Source organism: Homarus americanus, unplaced genomic scaffold, assembly GCF_018991925.1.
Source record: "Homarus americanus isolate GMGI-L3 unplaced genomic scaffold, GMGI_Hamer_2.0 scaffold52806, whole genome shotgun sequence".
NCBI classification, from domain to species: Eukaryota; Metazoa; Arthropoda; class Malacostraca; order Decapoda; family Nephropidae; genus Homarus; species Homarus americanus.
The window spans coordinates 8635477-8654307 of record NW_024720773.1 but is presented as its reverse complement, the minus strand read 5'-3'; the positions used below and the strand labels follow the sequence as shown (position 1 = coordinate 8654307).

At 42.4% G+C, this 18831-nt stretch overlaps 1 protein-coding gene and 1 long non-coding RNA gene across 2 annotated transcripts in view; both read left to right on the top strand.

The window, feature by feature from the left end:
* The window catches only part of LOC121861163, a 130570-nt gene extending 116542 nt beyond the window's left edge, over positions 1–14028 (top strand). The window contains exons 6-7 of the long non-coding RNA XR_006087984.1: positions 1527–1595; positions 13653–14028. This is a non-coding gene — a long non-coding RNA (uncharacterized LOC121861163). The remainder of the gene's footprint in view (positions 1–1526; positions 1596–13652) is intronic.
* Positions 14029–14617: 589 nt separating this feature from the next.
* Positions 14618–18831, top strand: part of LOC121860874 (rabphilin-3A-like) — a 46100-nt gene continuing 41886 nt past the window's right edge. Inside the window, exon 1 of the mRNA XM_042358238.1 lies at positions 14618–14748. Coding sequence (XP_042214172.1) covers positions 14618–14748 — 131 coding nt within the window. The remainder of the gene's footprint in view (positions 14749–18831) is intronic.

The following is an 18831-nucleotide window of genomic DNA, read 5'->3' as shown; positions in this document are numbered from 1 at the left end:
GCAGCTTCCGGGCTCACCTCACTTCACCTCCATTCACCTCCGATCACTGACGTACCGTACTGTCCACTCTCACATATTTTGACTGAGATATATTCATGCCCCAGAAGCAATGCCAAGATGGACCTCTTCAATGGTGATGCCTCCTCCTCCTCCTCTACCCCCCTCTCTACTCTTCCTCACCCACCTCTTCACTCAACCTCTACCTCTCTCTCTACAGCTGGAACACTCTCTAAAACCATCTCGGAATGACTGTCTATGAGGATATATGTGTGTAGTATTGCTTTCTGTGTTTGTCCTCTTGGGTAAGGTGTTGGGCGCCTAATTAGAATTTTAATAGAAAATTGATGTCCTTTTTGAAGATTTTGAAGTAATGTGAAGTTTTGTTTTGTGTTGTTTGAGAGAGAGAGAGAGAGAGAGAGAGAGAGAGATCGTGGTGAATAAGCCATTGGGATATTAATATGTAATGTAATAGAGGAGAAAGTGACCACAAGACTCCAAGGTCCCTCCGTTGCTTCTGACACACGCACACACACACACACACACACACACACACAGACACACACACAGAGGAAACTAGCTTCTCTAAATATCCCTTCTACAACAGTGGCAGCCAATAAAAATGATTATAATGATATTAATAATAACGAAAATGATGTCGATGATAACAATACTACTACTAATAATGATGATGATGATGATGATGATGATGATGATGATGATGATGATGATGATGGCGACACAATATTACACGGTGGATAATAACATAACAAGTGCCTCGAGACTCTGGTCAAGATCGTGGAGTTCCCTATCTTAATCAGAGTCAGTGAATATCAAGTTACTTTCGTGTGTTTACAAAGTCTCCTTATGTTTTGTATCTTACAGAGCCCCCTTAAGGAAGATACTCCATCACTTTCCACACCTTACTGTATTACTTCACCGCTGTAATACTTTCCTGAGAGTTACAGAATAAGTTACAGTCGTCATTCCATTTTTAAGCTACTGTTGATATGGTGTAGATTACAGTGGAGTGAATACAAAGGTGGAGTATAGTGTATAATTGTATTTTTTGGATGTTTAACTTTCACAAGGGACTGTATTACACCCCAAAGCATTAAGGGACTGTATTAGACCCCAAGAAAATAATAAGATGCATTCGTGTCAGGTTAATATGTCATGACCTTTTTTTATGGTCTAATTCCAGGTTTACATTTGCATATGCTAATGTACTTACAAGATAGTTAAAGCAGGTCTTATACTTGTAGCTCCCGGCAGACTACTTAATTATGCCTAAGAGGTTACCTGAAACTTTGGATCTTATGAGAGTCTCTTTCTAAAACCGGATTCTCAAAAGAGTTCGTACATCTAAAACCGAATTCTCAAAAAATTCTCGTAAGTAAGAATTTCCTCGTAAATTCAGATATACAAACCCATATAACTTTACAAAGATTAAACCATAACAAAATATGTGTATATAGATGATAATTTGAGCGTGTATATATCACTAACACATTTCTCCTTGTTTACAGAGCCGGTGTGATGTGACGTGATGTGACGTGACGTGACGTGACGTGATGTGAGGTAATGACAGTCACCAGGTAAGCTAAACTAAATTACTGTTTATATATAACATAAAAATATTCACAAAGTCAGAAAAAAACAAATAATTAAACCTTCTATTATATTGTTAACGTTTTTAGTAGATGATTATGTGTGGCCTTAACCCCCCCCCCTCCCCCTCGCCCCCACCCCCCATCCCTAGGAAAGAAATAACTCCCTCATTTATGATAACCAAACATCCATCACTCAGATCAGGAGAGGTGGTTAATATTGGACTGATTAAACGCAAGTAATCAAACAAAAACAATATATTCACTTCAGTTTTATTCAGGTAGAGATTTTTTTTATTTTTTTTTTTATTTTTTTTTATTTTTGTTGATTTTTGTTATTTTTTGTTATTGTTTTTTATTGTTTTTTTAATTGGTTATTTTTATTTTGTTATTTAGTTATTTTTTATTTTTTATTTTTGTTGTTATTGTTGATTTTTTAATATTTTTTTGTTATATTTGTTGATATTTTTCCTGTTATTTTTATTATTGTTGTTATTTTTTTTATATTTTATTATTATCTTCGTTGATATTTTTTTTTATTTATATTATTTTTATTGATAGTTTTGTTAATTGTTATTTTCAGTTACAATATGTCTGTCGTTAGAGCCCATTAGAGACGTTAGTTGTTTGAGGCAGGTTAGTTCATTTGACCTGAGGGACGTGACTTGGTCCCTTAACCCGTAAATGTGGCTCACTGTTGCAATTGGGAGACGTAATGGGAAATATTACTGAGTGAGAGAGACAGGTGTGTGTTGGGAGACAAAGAGCGAGAGTAGAGGGAAGGAGAGAGAAGGGGGGGGGAGACATACAAAGAGAAAGAGAGGAGAGAGACAGAGAGAAAGAGAGGAGAGAGACAGGAGAAAGAGAGGAGACAGGAGAGAGAGAGAGAAAAGAAGGACGAACTGAAGACAGACAGACAGACAGACAGACAGACAGAATCCCCTAAATGCAAAGACAATGAGTGCTCGCTCCTTACTTCCATCCCCTACACACACACAAAAAGCTTTACGAGTTTGAAAAGAAATTTTAGTTCGAATTGCTCTTTGTAAATTATCTCACTCTGTGTTGACGATGAAAATTTGTCTCCGAATGAGTGTCGTTGTCTAGGCAAATAGTGCACGAGTGCTTTACATGTAGATCTGAGTCATGTGGGTTTGTTGGTGTGGTTAGGGTGCGTACATGACTCTTATAAAACTTACATGACTTACGTGTAGGTAAAGAAAAGAGAGAGAGAGAGAGAGAGAGAGAGAGAGAGAGACTCGCCTTGTTAGTCCTCTGTTGTGCCTAATAAAATGTTATGCCTCAGCTAATTCTCTAAAACATTTTCGTGGAGTAGAGACTTATTTTTATGGCTCCGGAACGACGCCCTAGACCCCCTCTCCTCCTCCTTCCCTCTTCCCTTCCTCTTCCCCTCACCAGACCTCTCTTCCTATCCTTCACTTCTCGTCTCTCCTTCCGATTCCCCTTTCCCTTCCTCGTCCCCATTCCCTTCTCCTCCTTCCCCAGTCCTTTCCCCTCCCCTTCCCCCTCTTTCCCTTCCCTTCCCCTTCCTTCCCCCTTCCCCGGGTGTATGGACAAACACAGTTATCTAGGTAATGGGGGCGTGAGAGTACCCGTAAAATTAGGTATGTTTTCGTTATTTTCTCACTCGACCAAACTTGTTGTGAATGGTTATTTTCCTTCGTCGGTGAAAGCCTGAGCTGTGTGTGTGTGTGTGCGTGCGTGTGTGCGTGTGCGTGTGTGTGTGTGTTTCTGGCATGTACGTTCGACACAGACTCATGCAGATAATACAGTTGTTTACTCTCCGTCATAATATTCCCTGCGTTATGCGTGCGTTGACATGCACATAAACATTGATTAACCCTGTCATCATACACAATAAGCTGTAGGTACGTGTGTATTTAACCATGCAGGTGCCATGATTACATAGCTACGTCACGGTGTACCTGGCTGCATTGTATCCTCTTACCTGTGTTTCAACCTTGACACTCTGCAACTCAGAGATACCAAGTGTGTGTGTGTGTGTGTGTGTGTGTGTGTGTGTGTGCGTGCGTGCGTGTGTGCGTGCGTGCCTAGAGTCGATGTCATGGAACTTCTTCTGTTTACAAAGACACTGTTTACATACGAGCTCCATTGTAACACACGCATTAGATATTCATGACGTATTATCTGCTGCAGGTATATACAAACATCACAAATACAGGTATATATGTAGTCTCTCCCTCTCACATTCTCTCACATGTAGGTATATACACAGGACCTATACTACACATTATCTCAATTACATACAGGTATTCACAAGCCTCACATCATCTACCTTGTCTTATTCATTAAGGACTCACCTGCCACTCACCGTCAACACAGGTAATAGGTTAATTATCATAGGTAATTAAGTTGCCCACCGTGTTCCTTCATGACCATAGCTTCTGATTTTTCTTCTCTCTCACTAAATGAATTTCCTTAGGTGATAATTTATTGGTGATGTGAGTTTTGATTGGTTACCATAAGTGAAGTAATGATTGGTTAAAGTCTGTGGAATGATTAGGGAAAGTAGTGGATGATTAAAGATTGGCGTGATTGAGGAGGTTTATTGTGATTAGTGATTGTAAATGAGGATTATTACACACACACACACACATACACACACATACACACACACACACACACACACACACACACACGCACAAAACAGGAGCAGGTGAGTAGGGAGGGAAGGAGGGAGGTGTGCGTGGCTGCGTGGTGGCTTATGTGCGTACATCCAGGAACACATACATGAAACGTACATGTTACCTTCAGCTTACGACACGTGTAGCTCTGACGCATACATATTTGTCTCATGTTTCGGGGAGGCGGTGGTGGGGTGTGTAGCAGTAGAGGTGAGATGCGGGTGAGATAGTGTCTGAGAGTCGACCTTCTGGGCCACAATCATCCTCTTACATGACGTTTCGTACTGTAATGGTCTAGTGTTACTGTATGTATGTATGTATGTATGTATGTATGTATGTATGTATGTATGTATGTATGTATGTATGTATGTATGTAAAATATAAACTAACATTAATTTAACGAAACCTTTATGGTAGACGGGAAATTTATCTTATCTGCCGGAGTAAGTGAAACATGGGTGGCGTTTACCGTAGACTTTTACGCCGCGCTGACTATGTTTGGTTGATATTGATTGATTTATATTATTATTATTATTATTATTATTATTATTATTATTATTATTATTATTATTATTATTATTATTATTATTATTATTATTGTTGTTGTTGTTGTTGTTGTTGTTGTTGTTTAGTATTGCCATCATCTTCATCGTTCATTCTCACAATCTATCACCACCACCACCACCGCCACTACTACTACTACTACTACTACTACTACTACTACTACTACTACTACTACTACTTACTCTACCATTATTACCATCACCAATCCTCTTTGTAATAATAGACGCTTGTGGCTATTAGAGAAGCATGTGGATATATTGCATTAATCAAATGGTGGGTCACTTTAAATGGATATTCTCGGGCCGTGAGTAAGGTTTGGAGAGAGAGTTTCCAGGTGTGTAAAGTGCGTAAGAGAGAGAGTGTGTAAAAGTTTCCAATTTAGATTTCAAAGCTTATTTCTTTTACAGAATCGGCCATTAAAACCCTTTGGTACATTTAAAAGGAACAAACAAAAAATACTACTTTCAACAAATTAATATGAATTATCGAAACCTTTTTCTTTAATGGTAATATTTGTATTTTATTTATGTTTTGTCGTATTTTTGTGATGTCCGTCTGAGTGAGTGTCTTGTTGTTGTTGTTGTTGATCGCGGTGTTTCCTCTCCCAGGTTCTAAAACGGAACAGATATCAAGAGTTATAGTGAGTTATGAATATTCAGCAAATTTGTGATTCATTTGCGAAATTTTGCCAACCTTGCTAATTTGCACAACTAATTTGCTGGTCTCTTACGACTATATAAAAAAGTGACGTTTTGGCGATGTGATTTTTTATTGTAAATGTTGAAACAATAGAGAGAAACAGTTTGTTATATGAGTTTAAAGAAATGTTTTCATATGGACCAGATAATTTATTACACCCCTCCCTAAAAGACACACACACACACACACACACACACATGTACGTGTGTGTGTGTGTGTGTGTGTGCGCGCGTACTTACCTATTCATTTAATTATTTACTCAGGAAGGTGTAAATCACGACTGATTAGTTTAATGGAGGTAATTTGACAAACAAATATTGCAATCATGTGAGTGATTTTTTGGAGTGGCCATCAAACATTAACCTGCTTTAGATCACACGTAAAATGTTCACAGTTTTACCTGCTGGCAATTTTTCACCTGCATCCTAACGCTCCAGGTAAAAGTCCTTCTAAAATAAATTCCCTGCCAGCCATGAATGATGCAACTCGGGGTAATGTATCAAATGATCGCTATTTTACAATATTGGTGGAAAAGTTCTGTGAAAGGGAGAGGGAGGGAGGGAAGGAGGGACAGAGGGAGAGACCAAGGGCGAGAGGGATGGAGTGGGAGAGAGGTGAGGGGTAGATAAATTCATTCGGAAACTAATTAATTTAATCTGTTCTCACTTGTCTATTTCGTACCACTATTTTTTTACAGCATTTTGTTATTCTTTGTTCCCTTTAGTTTTTTAGACCTGACGCACTACACTACAAGCTAAGATGACCTAACGTAAGATCCTAAACTCAGAATTACTTGTAAATTTAAGTGACACATTCTGTTAGCTTACTGGGACGTCTTATGTATGACCAAACGGCGGCCATGATGTCATACAGACGAGGGTATGACGTCAGAGGTAAGCGCGTGACGTCAGTGGTGAGTGGATGACGTCACATAGGTTCATTATTCCCCACTACCGTCGATCAGGTCACAATTTTGTCATATTATTATTATTATTATTATTATTATTATTATTATTATTATTATTATTATTACTGAAATTAAATCAGAAACTGTTGGGTAAATATGAAATTATAAATAAAATAATTCCCGTGAAATTAACTTAGAATTTATATATACATACAAGACGATAATTGTTAAGTTAGAGAAATTTATGAAGGTTTGAGTAGCTATAAATGATTCACACACACACACACACACACACACACACACACACACACACACTAACTTGGTGGTTTAAGACGTCTAATTCAAGGAAGGTAGTTAGTGATAGGGGTCCCAGTTTAAGCCTCTTAAAGTAGGTGTAGGTGTAGGTGTGTGTGTGTGTGTGTGTGTGTGTGTGTGTGTGTGTGTGTGAGGGTTTACCATACACCACCTCCCCTTCTTATGGTATTGTTTCTAATCATCCCTTTCACAGCCCTAACAGGTGATAAGAGTTATAGACTGACCTACACTTACTGTATGTACGGTCTTAGTGTGTGTGTGTGTGTGGGCGCTTATGCTGATGAAGGCTTTGTCTATACGGGTTATACGGGCGTGTGTGTGTGTGTGTGTGTGTGTGTGTGTGTGTGTGTGTGTGCAGGTAAGTTAGTGTATTTACTCATTGCATGTATGAATATTCACTCCAGGGAGGGGGAAATAAGAGGAGGAATAAGTAATTGTATGTTTTATATTCATTTACGCAGCACTCCTCCCTTCCCTCCCCCCCTCCCTCCTCCTTCCCCTCCCCCTCCCTCTCCCTCCCTAACCTATACTATACCCGGTGTTGTGCTCGGGGTGTCGTGTCGTTTACGTAAGTTCGTGGTTTATGGTGTGCTAACTACGGCTTTTTGTTTACACTAGTTTTATTTGTATTTATGTGTGTGTGTGTGTGTGTGTGTGTGTGTGTGTGTGTGTATACAGGAAAATACTTATGTTAATTATCCCTGGTTCTTTTAATTATATGAGTTGGTAGTTTACTTTGATTTATTCTTATGGTGATACGTCCTAGATGCCTGGTCTGTCTGTATGTCTGTCTGTCTCTGTCTGTCTGTCTGTCTGTCTCTGTCTATATGTTTGTCTGTTTATATGTCTGTCTGTCTCTGTCTATATGTTTGTCTGTTTATATGTATGTCTGTTTATATGTCTGTCTGTCTGTCTGTCTGTCTGTCCTCTCTACCTCTTCCCTCTCACCTTTTACCTCCTGTGCAGTCTTATCCACTCTCTCTCTCTCCCCTCTCATCTCTGTGTGTCCTCTTTTTCCCTCTTTCTCTCCCTACTGTACACTCTTCCATCCCTCTCCCATCTCTCCTCATCTCTCTTTCCCTTCCCTCACACTTCTCTTCCTCTCCCCCTCCTCTTACTTTCTCCTCTTCTTTCTTTCTCTCCCCTCACCTCTTGCCTCACGCCGAATCAAGATGAGGAGAGTGAGGCCAGGCGTCTGTACCTCTCACACAGAGCACATTTATCTGACAGCCTCTTCATATATGTTAGTGGCGTCTGGTAATGGTGGTAGCTGGTGGTAGTGGTGGTAGTGGTGGTAGTGGTGGTGGGTGTTGGGGTTGGCTGGTGGGTAGGGGTGGTGGTAGTGGGTAGGTGGGACACACACACACACACACACACACACACACACACACACACACACACTGCCAGTAGACTTCCGTTTGCGGGGAAACTTTGGCGATCGGTGAAGTTAACGGCAGGGAAAGTTTATCGTTCGTGTGTGGGGGGAAAAACTAACGTGTATATATGTGTTTAGGGGAGAAACTAAAGGAACTAGGGACAACTGGATGGCTTTTGGTGATTCTCAGACCTTGGGGGAAAATGTGGGGGAATTCCATGAATGTTTTTAGGGAAATGGTGAAAACTAGGGTAAGGAAAGTATGGGAGTTAATAGGGAAATAATGGTGTTGAGGGTAGAAAATTTGAGGACTAGGAATGGTAGGGAATAATGGGAATGGTGAAGGAAATTGGTTACTAGGAATGGTAGGGAAAAATTGGAATGGTTATTGTTATTGTCGTAGTAGTAGTCGGAGTAGTAATCGTAGGAGTAGTAGTCGTAGTAGTAGTAACAGTCGTCGTAGTCGTAGTATATCATATCTTCATTAATCTCTGGTCGTCTAAATTCAACTAATATTATCTTATCGTCTTATTTAAAATCATATATTCTCTTTTACTACAGTTTCATAACCTTCCATAAAACTTCACTTCCTGGAGACTAAGTTAACCGTGTGGCTTTATGGTAAACTTCCTCATTCATACGGCGAGGTGTCTCTTCTAGGCGCGAGATTTAAGAGTGACGGACACAAAGATCACCCTTGGCATTATTCACACCTGGGTATATAAGAGCTATTTACTTCATGGTGATAAATGCAGAGTGAGAGACGGTGCTGAGAGTGGCTGGCTGGCTGGCTGGTTGGCTGGCTGGCTGGCTGGCTGGCTGGTGGCTGGCTGGCTGGCTGGCTGGCTGGCTGGACCTACTTTTACGTGAGGCGGAGTGATACATACTCCCCCCTCTCTCTCTCTCTCTCTCTCTCTCTCTCTCTCTCTCTCTCTCTCTCCAGGTCATCAATCCTCACCATTCCTCCCCCTCCCCCCCAGCCACCGCCACCACCATCAATCCTACCTGTAAATTTCATCGGAGGAAAATAGGATAGTGTTTTTATATACCATCAAAAATCCTAAAGAAGTAAATTTTGGGTTTAGTGTTTATAAGGTGCATCAGTATCTGGGTTTATTCATATCATCCCTTCAGAATACTACAGTAAATGAACTATATTAACACACACTCCACCTCTCACTGATGTACTTATTCCATACCCTTTTAAGTCATTATTGGGACGCATAAAATACATCCTGGGACCTTAATTCACTCAACTAATATTATCAACTTAATGTAAACAAATTCACTAACATTTTTCTACATCATCTTGAACGTTAATATTAAGTTCATTTTTTTTTAAAGTTTTTTTCATATAAGAGAAAAAAAATAACACGAACATCAAGGAAAAACAAACAAACAAAGACCCCCCCACCCCCACATCCCCACCATCCCTCCCCACCCCACCCCACCTTCCACCCCACCTTCCACCTCCAGATTACGACCAAGGACCACCACCTGAGATAAGCTTTCTGAGGCCTGTGCTGCTATATATAATCTACCGTCTCCTGAAGAAGTAGAAGGAGACGGGTCATTCAGATGAGAGTTTCAAGCTTTACTCGCTCCCCCGCCCGCCCACCCCGCCCCGCCCGCCCCACCCGCCCTCAAAATAAAAAGAGTAAAGGGGAGGTATTGTACTTCTTTTATGCCCTTCAGCCTCACCCTTTTCCTCCTCCTCCTACTACTACTTCTACTGCTACTCCTTCTGCGTATACACACTCTAAATCGCGTCAACGTTAGCATCATAATATCTTGGTTCAAGGTGTTTTACATTGGAGGCGACGTGTGTGTGTGTGTGTGTGGGTGTGGGTGTATGTGTGTGTGTGTGTGTGTGTGTGTGTGTGTAGGCACCCCCCCAACCCCCCAGCATGAGCACTGTTGTATAATAAGCACACCGCAGCCATGTGTATACTGGGTGCTAGTATGCCACACACACACACACACACACACCCACACACACACATACACACACATACACACACACACGCCACCAAACCTCGCCCACACACACACCTCTCCCTTGGGCTTTATTCATCTCAACTGCAGCACGGAATATTAAAAGAGAAAGAGTGTAATTTATTTTTTAAAAGTGTATTCGACTTAATTTAGTGTTGAATATATCCGGGAACATACTCTCTCTCTCTCTCTCTCTCTCTCTCTCTCTCTCCTCACCATCAACACACAAACAAACTCAGTCACCTTTAGAGGAAGTAAATTTGTTTGTTTTTGTTGATGTACACCTGTTTACATTGTTGTTGTTGTTGTTGTTGTTAGAGGAGAAGAAGAGACGTGGGTGTATTTGGCTGTCATGACTGTTTATGTGTCTGTATTTGTGTGTGTGTGTATGTGTGTGTTTTTTGCTGTCTGTGTATATTGTTGTGATAGACAGATAGATAGATAGATAGATAAATAGATAGATAGATAGATAGATACGAACATCCACGGTGGAAACAATTATTGCTATCATTCTTCTCACCGTAAATGAACGCTTCCAGGTGAACGTTGCTTTACCTTAGGAGATCTGTGCTACTGAGCTCCTTCTACAGGTACCTGACGGAGGCTGGTTTATGGTAATTAGTTTCTCCCACACAGGTAATTAACTGGGTGATTTATGGTGGTATTTATTTATTTATTTATTGACTTATTTACTTATTTAATTGATTTTATTGACTGTGTATGTATGTTTGTAATAAGTGGGGGGGGGGGGGGGGGGGGGAGGTATGATAGGTGGGTGTCCTCGTAATGACTCTGTGTGGCTATAATCAGGCACTGTGGTAGTAAAGGTGAGGGGGTCTCTCTGTAATATTGTGGTGAATATGTCAGCCATAATATTGATTCCCCAGTATATGATTTATAACTCTTAAACAACCATTACTCTATCCTTTACTACACTGAACTACCAGCTATTGTCAATGTGAAACACAACATAATACAACATTTATTCAACGTTTGTTTTATGTTGTGTTGATTCATGTAACTTTGATGTTGTATGTTTAAATTGAGGTTTTTTGAGGATTTTGTCGTGTTTTTTCGTTTCGTGTTTGGTGATGGGATTCATGATCTTACGTTTATATAGGTGTGTGTGTGTGTGTGTGTGTGTGTGTGTGTGTGTGTGTGTGTGTGTGAAGAGGGAGAGAGAATGTCTATGTATGTATGTGTGTGAATGAGTATATATATATGTACCTGTCTGTCTGTCTGTCTGTCTGTCATCTATCTGTCAGTCTATAATGTGTAAGTCAGCAAGAGGTGATATCAGTCAGGGAGGGACGGGGTCAGTCAGTCAGTCAGTCAGTCTCTTGGTTAGACTTTTTTCACTCCAGAATTTATCATCTAAATTGCCCTTTGATGACGCACAGAACTTGGTAAGGTATATGAGACAAGACCAAAGACTTAAGACTTTTACCTTACGCTTCACTCTGCTGTGGAAGGAGGTGTAAAAAAGTCTGTATATTTTTTTAATCTCTCTCTCTCTCACTCTCTCTCTGTCTCCTCTTGTTAGGCCACGCAGTATAGCAAGAGAGAAGGAAAGTGGGTGTGTGTTAATATACGTGTGTTTGTCTGTATGTCTGTCTGTCTGTCTGTCTGTCTGTCTGTCTGTCTGTCTGTGTCTGTCTGTCTGTCTGTCTGTCTGTCTGTCTGTCTGTGTGTCTTTCTGTCTCTGTCTGTCTGTCTGTCTGTCTCTTTATTCATTCGAGTTTTGTTACACCATGATTTTGATGTGTGGTGATGTGTGGTGATGTGTGGTGATGTGTGGTGATGTTATTCTGTCCGTTCTTGTCGTGTCCGTGATGGTTTTGACATGGTTACGTACGTGAGTAGGGGTTCTGATTTACCGACGAGGAAATGGGGTCTGATTTGAGTTTTCTTGCGTGTTCTCTTAATTTTCTTCCATCTTGTCTTTAGGAAGAAAAATTCGTTCTATTTATCGACATTTGTGACTTCTTCTTCTGGGAATTCATCACCTCTCTCTCTCTCTCTCTCTCTCTCTCTCTCTCTCTCTCTCTCTCTCTCTCTCTCAAATGTAAAAAAAAAAGGCATCAGAATATTCATTAAATTATTCAGGGGAAAAAATGAAAAAAAATGAAGTCATATTTAGTTAAGGTCCAGTCCGCCAAAAGCAACTTCTCTTCCTAGTATCACCATAAAGATATTGACGAGACTACGTGACTTTTTTTTATACCCTAACAGGAACCAGAACACCAAAAAAAATAATATCCCCACCAAGATGATTTTTCCCCTAATGTGTCGGAAAGTCAATAACAAAAACATCCCTAGTTAATTTTTTTTTACCCTAGCATCAACACTTTAGTTCAGAAGAAGAAAAAATCCCCACTGATATTATTTTCCCCCAAACATGAACCAACTTACGCTATTTATTCCCTAATATAAACCAGAAAATCAGGGAGATATATATATAAATTTTGCCCTAATATGAATACAAAATCCCTCGTAAATATCTCCACTATTTTTTTTTCATATGATAAACAACATCAAGAATCCCTCGTAAACAAACTCACTATTTTTTTCATATGACAGACAACAACATCCTGTAAGCAGGCAAACCTTTCTCCAGCGTGGAATGAAAATAAACCTCAATGTTTTATTTTTTTTTCCTAGACTAAACCAGAATACCTGGAGTCTTTTTCCCAGTAAATCGGGTTGTGGTTTATTCGTCTCATTGTGAGTTAGGAAAGAACTTAGTTAATTGTGTTTATTTGTGTTTTTTTTACTTTGGTGTTTTTGTTTGATTGTTGTTGTTGTTGTTGTTATCTGGACCCTGGTTTTGTTTTTGAAGGGTATTCGCCTCACTCGCCTTGTCTCTGATCGCCTCACTCGCCTTGTCTCTGATCGCCTTACTCGCCTTGTCTCTGATCGCCTCACCATTCTCCTTGTCTCTCAGTATTTCTCACAGTCCTTGGTGACTTGACCGAAGCTTGGTGATATCTCGGTCTATATTGATGTGTGTGTGTGTGTGTGTGTGTGTGTGTGTGTGTGTGTGTGTGGGTTTAGAGAGAATGTTTACTCCCGACTCACACTAAGTTGCTCCACTTATAAAATCTCCACCAATAGAAATCCACCAATGAGAGATCCACCAATGAGAGATCCACCAATGAGAAACCCTGCAATTTGTGACTAACATTTTCTGAGTGTTTATACATTTGTAACAAAGTAGTGGAGTATATTTGTATAACTTGTGGTATATTTTAAAGCTTCTTATGTTGTGTATAAAGTATAAACCAATTTAGTGTATGTGGGGAAAGACCTTAGGTGTTAAAGCATAGAAATACACCAGCGTATTTAGACCTTAGGGGGTGAAAAGACGTGATGTACAGGTAGTTTCCTCAGGGGCTTATTTCAATTAGATAATTACGGCTGTTAATTAGTCTTATTACCTGTAGTTACCTGAGAGTCTTATGGTGAGTCTCATTAAAATATCTTAATTTTGCCTTGAGTTTTATTAATGAACTTTATCTTTTCAGGTAATTAATGGAAGGATCAGGTGAGACAGCAAACACCATCCCTCCACTCAACTCCTCGTGACAGAGACATTCCACTTCAACCACACCAAAAATAAAGATAACGAGTGAGAAAATAAAGATAGAAGAAGGTGTAATAATTAAGGAGATAAGAGAGATAAAGTGAGTGAGTGAGTGAAGGAACTTTTCACCGTAAACATGTGAGTGAGGGGTCGTGGAGCAGTAGAGGTGGGCATTACTAGACCTGAGGCGATTTGGCCCCACCAGCATCCTGCAGGAGACTCACACCGCCATGGAAGGAGCGTGACACATCTTGCTAGCTAGAAGGAGTCAGGATGGAGAGCAAACCAGCAGGAGGGGGATTTCCTGGTGGAGGAGGAGGAGGAGGAGGGGGATTTCCAGGAGGAGGTGGAGGAGGAGGAGGAGGAGGTGGGGGATTTCCTGGAGGAGGTGGAGGAGGAAATAAGGGGAGTAATAGTGTAGCAGGTAGCCCAATAGGAGGAGCAGGAAGAGGAGCCATCGTCAGGAGAGCCAGCCTGGGCAGCCAACCCACGCAGGAGCGGTGGGTGTGTCCTAACGACCGTCACCTGGCACTCAGAGCCAAGTAAGTGCCTGTCACCATGTACGACCTGTAAAACCTTGTACTGTATGTGTGTTAAGAGAACCAACAGTGTATGTGTGTGTGATTAGGTTAGGTTAGGTTAGGTTAGGTTAGGATAGGTTAGGTTAGGTTAGGTTAGGTTAGGTTAGGTTAGGTTAGGTTAGGTTAGGTTAGGTTAGGTTAGGTTAGGTTAGGTTAGGTTAGGTTAGTAAGGATAGTATTCATGTATAGAACTTCACAGTTATTCCCATTAATTTAACCTGTATATTAGATCATTATTGTTGAGGTTAATATTCTTATTATTTTAACTCAACACCTTCCTCCGTCAGCAGTCACTCACCCCTCTCCCTCCGTCACCAGACTCAAGATGGGGTGGTCGACGAGCCAACCAGCACCAGTGACCCGGCAGGACTCTCTGTCGGAGGCGGAGACGAAGATCATCCTGGATGTGATCAAGAGGGCGGAGAGGCTGGACGAAACCGAACAGCAACGGATCGGGTGAGTAGAGTTGACCTGACCTAACCTGACCTGACCTGAAATGTGTCAGGATGGATTGATGGGGGGCAGGGAGGGAGGTGGAAGAAGGGTGAGAAGAGAAGACTTGATGGTAGATACAGATAGATAGATGGATGGGTGGTGGAGAGAGGGGGGGAGGGGGGACAGGTGGATTGATTGGAGGCGAGCAGCGAGCACCAGCAACAGGTAACCACTAAGATGGATCCCCTGTCTTCCCCGGCAGAGTCTATTATGCTTAGAGATTTATTCATTTGTGGTGACAGCCATTGGAGGGTGATGGAGGAGGAGGAGGAAGATGGAGAAAGGAGGAGGAGAAGATGGAGGAGGAGGAGGAGGAGGAGGAGGAGGAGGAGGTACTGGCAGAGATTGGAGGTGTTGGGGTGTTGGTGGCTGGGTGAACCTCCGTCCCTCCTCTCCCCCTCCCCCTGACACACCATTACTGACTCGTCACTCCTGTCTCCCTATATATAATCACACCGTCTTCTTCCTAAATAAGAGGAGATATATATATAATTTCCCTCTGTATTTTCCCTACCTTGCTTCTACTTTCCCTGTGGTAGAATAACTAAGCAACGACTTCTCCTCCTCCTTCTCTACCCCCCACCTCCTCCTCTTCCCCCACCTCCTGCCCACCTCCTCCTCTTCCTCTTCCCCCTCCTCCTCCTCCCCACCTCCTCGTCTTCCCCACCTCCTCCTCCGCCTCCTTTAATCTTCCCTTTCTACACTAACCTCAACAAAGGGAAGCATCCGCCCTGCTAACTTATTTTGGGCCACAGGCTCTTAGGAGAGATGAAAGGAGAGAGGTGAGAGGGTGAGAGATGAAAGGGGAGAGAAGAGGGGAGGAAAGGAGAGGGAGGGAGGTGAGGGGAGGAAGGTGAGGGGAGGGAAGGGAAGGAGAGGGAGGGAGGAGAAAGGAAGAAGAGGTAAGTGGGGGGAGAGCGGGGAGAAATAGGTTGAGAGTTAGAGATAAAAGGAGGAAGAGTTAAGAGGAAGGGGAGGGAGAGGAGACGAAGCAAGAGAGAGAGAGAGGAGAGAAGAAAAGCTTGGCAAGAGAAAAAGGGGGAAAAAGGGTGGATGATAGATGAGTAATAAGGAGAGAAGGAGGATGGAGGATAAGGGGAGGTTGATAAAAAATGGGTAGAGGAAGATGAGGAATGGGAGGGACTGGTAGAGAAAGGGGGAGAGGGAGATAGAAGGGGTTAAGCAACAAGGGTTGATTGTGTTTGCTGTCACTCAGGGGGATCTACATACCTTACTTTGACCTCTCCTGGCGTCCTTTGATCTTCCTTGGCCTTCTGTGACCTCCCACTGGCCTTCTGTGACCTCTTTCTGGCCTTCTGTGACCTCCCACTGGCCTTCTGTGACCTCTTCCTTGGCCTTCTGTGACCTCCCACTGGCCTTCTGTGACCTCCCACTGGCCTTCTGTGACCTACCTCTGGCCTTCTGTGACCTCTCTTCCATGTATTCTCCTTCCCTCCCAACCATGCACCCTCCCTCCCTCTCTCCCTCCCTCCCTCATCCCTCCCTCCTACCATGCACCCTTTCTCCCCCCCTTACCCCCTCACACCCCCCTCATGAAGAACTACGCCCCTCATACCTCAGTAAATCAAGCAGGTCTTCTCCCTCGTTCCTAGAGCTTGACAGAGTGGCGTGAACACGTAAATCACCGAGACACTTAACTATCTCCCCCGAGACGCCCTCACCGCCCACCCACCCACCCACCTCAGCCCACCCACTTACGACAGTATTTTACACTATTCACTTAAAGTACGAAGGGGAGATTTATCATAAGAATACATTTTGGTGGAGTGCTGGGCGGTGGTGTGGGCGTGGTGTGGGTGTGGTGTGGGTGTGGTTGTGGAGTTGTGGTTGTGGTGTGGAGTGCTGGGTGGTTGCGGTGGTAGTGTGGTTTATAGTCACAACCCTTCTAACCTAACCTAACATGTCCTAACTTAACCTAAACCTAACCTAAACCTGGAACAATTTATAATCACAAATGAAAAAACAAAAACAAAAACACGTCGAATCCAGTTGGTGAAAGAAGTATAGATAGATAGATCGTGGGCAAATACTCGAGACAAGGGTTCGAATCCCGGATCAACCAAGACGTGTTATTTGCCCTTTTTTGGGGTGGGTGGGGTAGGGGGGGGGGTGAAGGATTATGGTGCCCCTCGACTTCCAGACTTCCATTTACAGTGAATATTTTGAGTTCTGAGGCGATTTTTGAGTATAGTGAAGATTTGAAACGGGGATAATTTTACCTTCTCTGTTACAAAGGTCTTCCTGTAGTGAGTGAATGTTTATTGTGTGAAGTATAAGGGAATAGGGGTTAGGGTAAGGGGATTGGTGTTCTCTCTCTCTCTCTCTCTCTCTCTCTCTCTCTCTTGTTCTCTATATTCTTTTCTGTCTCTTATTTGCCTTGTCTCTTTTCTCTTCTCCTCACCTTTCTTTGTTTCCTCTTCTCTACTCTTCTCTCTCCTCATCGCTAGAAAGAGACAGACAGACAGAGAGACAGACAGACAGAGACTGTATCGGCAGCCTGTTGGGTGTCTTGGGGGAGGAGGAGGGGCAGTACTCAGGTGGCAAGGAATGGACGGTGTAGTAAAAGAAAATTAGCTTGTTTATGCAAATTAGCTTCACCTTCCCGTCCACCGTCACCTCCCTGGCCGAAGAAGAGGTCCCCTGGGTGTCTTACTAACAGCTCTTACAAGGTTTACACTGCACACACACACACACACACACACACACACACACACACATACATACACACACATACATACATACACACACACACGTACACGTACACATACACACACACGTATATTATGATAGTGTAGGTGGAGGTATTTTATATAACTGTATTGGTAAGGGGAGGTGTGTGTGTGTGTGTGTGTGTGTGTGTGTGTGTGTGTGTGTGTGTGTGTACATATCATACACTTCTCACCCCCAGAGTATTAATCTAGGTTATATTTTATACATATACATACCTGATTATCCCCTTGAAATATAAGTATGCTGTGCAGTATAATAATGTATGATTCACTTCTTTATACACATTATTTAACTCTATACATTTTTTATACTGTACTTATTACTTAATACTATCTCTACGTCATCATGAGGTAGTATTTCTCTATACATATTATTCACTAGACACAAAATCGTCATACACAAACTCCAGGTCATACTTAATATATACTACACATAATACACTTCACTCACCCACCATTCACTATACTATACACACCATACACACCATAGTTCTAGTATAGCCACCCATCGCTAATACACACTATACACTGTAGGCCACACTAATATACAGCCTGGTCCAGCAGAGGTAACACAGGCGGGTGTCAGCAGGCTCCACCAACCTTAATTTCAACTCATTGTCTATTCAAATTAATATGTTTTATGCATGCGTGGAACCTCTGGCTTATATGTAGGTATATATATATATTTTTTGTACCCCCCCTTCCCTCCCCATACTCCTGTGCTGTACTGGAAAGGGGTGTGTGTGTGTGTGTGTGTGTGTGTGTGTGTGTGTGTGTGTGTGTGTGTGTGTGTGTTATCATCATTACCATCACTCATCTTACCCCTTAAGAGGAAGGAAGGAAGGAAGATGTGGAAGGAGGAACTGGAGAATCGGAAGAGGGTTAAAGAAAGGAGGAAGGGGGAAAGAGACGGAGGAGGAAAAACTGGGTGAGGGAGGTAGGGAGAGAGGAAGGATAAGAAAGAACTGAAAGAGGAATGGGAGAAAATGATGGACAAAGGGAGGAAGAGGGAAGTAGAGGAAGATAACAGTAAGGGGGTGAGGTGATGAGGTGAGGTGAGGTGAGGGTGAGGTGAGGTGAGGTGAGGTGAGGGGTGTGAGGTGGGGAGAGGTGGGGAGGGTGAGGGTGAGGTGGGGAGGTGGGGTGGGGAGGTGAGGTGGGGGTGAGGTGGGGTGGGGTGAGGTGGGGAGGTGGGGTGAGGTGGGGGTGGGGTGAGGTGGGGTGAGGGTGAGGTGAGGTGAGGTGAGGTGAGGGGAGGTGAGGTGAGAGGTGAGGTGAGGGGAGGTGAGGTGAG